General features: G+C 53.1%; 1 protein-coding gene across 1 annotated transcript in view; it reads left to right on the top strand.

Moving 5' to 3' along the window:
- Positions 1–545: 545 nt before the first annotated feature.
- Positions 546–4,318, top strand: part of MEFV (Mediterranean fever) — a 12,919-nt gene continuing 9,146 nt past the window's right edge. Inside the window, exons 1-3 of the mRNA XM_011982591.1 lie at positions 546–850; positions 2,345–2,458; positions 2,516–2,968. Coding sequence (XP_011837981.1) covers positions 574–850; positions 2,345–2,458; positions 2,516–2,968 — 844 coding nt within the window. The 5' untranslated portion in view covers positions 546–573. The remainder of the gene's footprint in view (positions 851–2,344; positions 2,459–2,515; positions 2,969–4,318) is intronic.

Here is a 4,318-nt window from a genome sequence, read left to right on the forward strand (position 1 = left end):
GGCAGTGCCCTTATGGCCTCACTTGCCTTCTTGGGCCAGGAAAGGCAAAGCTCACGGGGCTGTATTCACTGCCCACCCCTTCCCCCATCCCATGCCATTGGCTCTGGAGGGTCTGTGAAACCCCGAGTCTGGGGGAGAACAGCTGACCAGCAGGGCTGGCCCTCAGCATAGTCCTCTCTGTTCCCATTGACCCGCTCTGCCAGCCCCAGATCCTGGCAGGAAGGGAGATTGGAGGGGTTGTCTGGAATCCAATCCCAGACCTTCCCTTGCAGACTTGCCCACCTATCTGTGGTCTAGTGTGGAGATGAGGTGCAGGGTTTGGGAGGGGTGTGGGGACACATGTCTGCCAAGGCACTGAGCCCTCCCAGCTGGAAAATCCTCTGAACCTGTGAGAAGAGAACACAGCCAGCATGGACACACCCTTACCCTTAGTCTCAGTTCCCACCAAGACACAGAGCATTTCCTGTGCCTTTTCCGCTATTTCACAACCTGCCTGTTCTTGCTCACCAAGGTAGAGGCTTCTTCTCCTGCCAGAAGCCAGACAGCTGGCTCCAGCCTCTCCTGTTCAGCGCCATGGCCAAGACCCCTAGTGACCATCTGCTGTCCACCCTGGAGGAGCTGGTGCCCTATGACTTTGACAAGTTCAAGTTCAAGCTGCAGAACACCAGTGTGGAGAAGGAGCACTCCAGGATCCCCCGGAGTCAGATCCAGAGAGCCAAGCCAGTGAAGATGGCCAGTCTGCTGGTCACCTACTACGGGGAAGAGTACGCTGTGCGGCTGACCCTGCAGGTCCTGCGGGCCATCAACCAGCGCCTGCTGGCTGAGGAGCTCCACAGGGCAGCCGTTCAGGGTAAGCGGGCCCAGGCTGCCTCCTCACCCAGCGCTGAGGGCTGGTTGCTTTGTGGGAAAAGGGACCAGGAGCTCAGAGCAGCTCACTCTGACTTGGGGGTCAGGAGTCTCAGGTCTACCAAGATCCAGGTGACTTTAGCTCAGGAACGTCCCTTCCTTCACTCTGGCTTTTGGCACTGGGTTAGTAAACTTCCTTAAGGCTCCCAATGGGTTTTAAAGAAGCAGGTCAGGGTCAGAAAAGGCAGGAGCTGGAGCACCTGTTCTTTGAGACTCCTTCACTTCATTTATGATTAATACTCATGTCAGACAAACATCTCTAAGTTAGCAAAAAGGGATTGCTATGCAATCATATGAACGGGGTTGGTATAGAATCTTCTCAGTGCTGTTCACCATTTTGGCCAGGCTGGTCTCAAACTCCTGACCTCAAGTGATCCTCCCGCCTCAGCCTCCCAAAGTGCTGGGATTTCAGGCATAGACCACCGTGCCTGGCTTATTTTTATTTTTGAAACGTATAATCTGGGTTTTGCTGACCTGTGTAAGATCTTATTTGAAACAGTTGTCCTGCTTACAACGTTTGAAAAGTACTATTTGAGAAATACATGGTGGCTCACATTTATCATCTCAGCACTCTGGGAGGCTAAAGTGGGTAGATTGCTAGAGCTCAGGAGTTCGAGACCAGCCTGGCCAACATGGTGAAACCCTGTCTCTACCAAAAATACAAAAAAATGAGCCAGGCGTGGTGGCACACACCTATATTCTCAGCTATTGAAAAAAAAAGAAAACAGTCTGATGTGAGAGGATCGCTTGAGCCTGGGAGGCAGAGGTTGCAGTGAGCCGAGATCACATCAGGGCCACAGAGCAAGATCCGGTCTCAAGAAATAAGAGAGAGAGAAATATATAGCAACATCAAGCATGTTCTTACTGAATGGTAATTGACTGCCATTGTCTAGGAAGTCCTGAACTTTTGTTTTTGAGACGGAGTCTCACTTTGTCACTCAGGCTGGAGAGCAGTGGCGCAATCTCAGCTCACTGCAACCTCCACATCCCAGGCTCAAGCGATTCTCATGCCTCAGCCTCCAGAGTAGCTGGGACTACAGGTGCACACCACTACGTCTGGCTGTTTCGTATTTTTAGTAGGAACGTGATTTTGCCATGTTGGCCAGGCTGGTCTCGAACTCCTGACCTCAAATGATCCTCCCAACTTGGCCTCCCGGGAAGCTAGGATTACAGGCATATGCCACCACGCTCAGCTTATTTTTGTATTTTTAGTAGAGACAGGGTTTCACCCTGCTGGTCTTGAACTCCTGACCTCAGGTGATCCTCCCGCCTCAACCTCCCAGAGTGCTGGGAATACAGGCATGAGCTACCGTGCCCGGCCCGTTTTTTCCTCCATTTCTAAACTTTAATTTCCATGGGGATTCTCTCTCCTCTCCCCTGAATCTTGGGCCCTAAACGCGGGACAGCTTCATGACTTTGCAGCTGGTTGTCTTTCCAGAATATTCCACACAAGAAAATGGCACAGACGATTCCGCAGCGTCCAGCTCCCTGGAGGAGAACAAGCCCGGGAGCCTGAAGACTCCAGACCACCCCGAGGGGAAGGAGGGAAAGGAGGGGAAGGAGGGGAAGGAGGGGAAGGAGGGGAAGGAGGGGAAGGAGGGAAAGGAGCGCCCTCGGTCGTGCGGGGACTGGGCTGCCAGCCTGCAGGCCGGGACGGGGCTGTCAAGGAAGCCCTCGAGCAAACGCAGAGAGAAGGCCTCGGAGAGCCCGGACGCGCAGGGCAAGCCTCCCACCGGAGGGAGAAGCCCCGGCCCCAGCCCCTGCAAGGCGGCCGAGCGCCCCCTGCGCAAGAACACCAGCTCCTCGGGCGCGCCGGGGTGGAAGGAGTGCAGGCCCTTCGAAGTGGAGCAGCCCTCGGGAAAGAAGCGGCCTAAAAGCCTTGAGCTCACCATTTCCACAGGGCAGAAGGCGCCCCCAAATCCAGAAACTCTCCTGACTGTAGAGGAAACGACAGCTGCGAATCCGGACTCGGCAACAGGCGCTCAGGCAAGGCCCACTCCGGATGGAGGGGCGTCTGCGGACCTGGAGAAAGGCCCTGGGAATCCAGAACATTCGGTCACCGGTAAATTGTGTTTTTTCCTACTTTATATCGGCTGCAAAGAAAGAACAGCTGGCCGGGCACGATAGCTCACGCCTGTAATCCCGGCACTTTGGGAGGCCAGGGCTGGAGGATTGCTGAGGCCAAGAGTTTGAGACCAGTCTGGTGAACATAGTGAGACCCCCGCCATGTCTATAAATAAAATTTAAAAAATAAAAACCCAAAGGTTAGACAGGGCGCCATAGCTCACGCCTGTAATCCCAGAGCTTTGAGAGGCCTGCACGGGAGGATCTCTTGACCCCAGGAGTTCCATACTAGCCTAGGCAACACAGTGAGACCCCATCTCTACAAAAAATACAATAGTAGCACATGCCTGTAGTCCCAGCTGCTCGGGCTCACTTGAGCAGGGGGAGTTCCAGGCTACAGTGAGCTGAGATCATGCCAGTGCACTCCAGCCTGAGCAACCTAGCGAGATTCCACTTCTACAAAACCAAAAAAAAAAATTAGCTGGGTGTGGTGGCACACGCCTGTAATTCTAGCTACTCGAGAAGCTGAGGCAGGATGATTGCTTGAGCCAGGGAGTTCCAGGCCTCAGTGAGCTGAGGTTGTGCCACTGCACTCCAGCCTGGGCAACACAGCAAGACCCTGTCTCTTAAACATTTTGGGGGGGTAAAAAAAGAAAGAAAGAACGTCCAATTGAAAAAGGCAGTCAGGTTTTATTCAGTGGCCAAAGAATAGAGAAGGGGAGCTCGCCTCTGCAGGCATCTGCTTGCCAGGGATGGGAGGCAGGGGGATTTTAGAGTCCCAGGAGGGGAAGGGAGGTAGGTAAGCAGGTCCAGGGCAGGGTTCCATACATGAAGGCGCTGTCCCCAGCGTGCTTTTTCCTACATCGCATGGACATGAAACCCTGGCCATCTTCTTTTGGGGGAGGGGCCTTTAGCCTTACAATGATGTGTAAATGATCTAAAGGTAACTGGAAGTTACCTGTTCCAGTTTGCAATGGTTTTGCTCTGAACTTCCTCTGGTTTTTGGCAAGGGATCAGGCGGCTCCAGGCCATCTGGATTTTTTAAAGCAGCTGTCCCTATAGGTAAAGAGACCAGAGAAAAACTGTAAAAGAAAAATGCCACCAGTTTAGAGGGGATTGAGGTTGTCCAGGTGACAATTCCATGCTTGTGGTGGGGGCAGCATTCAGAAACACACCTTCTTTTTTTTTTTTTTTTGACACAGAGTCTCAGTCTGTCTCCCATGCTGGAGTGCAGTAGTGTGATCACAGCTTACTGCACTCTCAACCTTCTGGGCTCAAGCGATCCTCCCACCTCAGCCTTCCGAGTAGCTGGGACTATAGGTGCTCACCACCACACTGGTTTTTTTTT

This window comes from Mandrillus leucophaeus, unplaced genomic scaffold, assembly GCF_000951045.1.
Source record: "Mandrillus leucophaeus isolate KB7577 unplaced genomic scaffold, Mleu.le_1.0 Scaffold240, whole genome shotgun sequence".
NCBI classification, from domain to species: Eukaryota; Metazoa; Chordata; class Mammalia; order Primates; family Cercopithecidae; genus Mandrillus; species Mandrillus leucophaeus.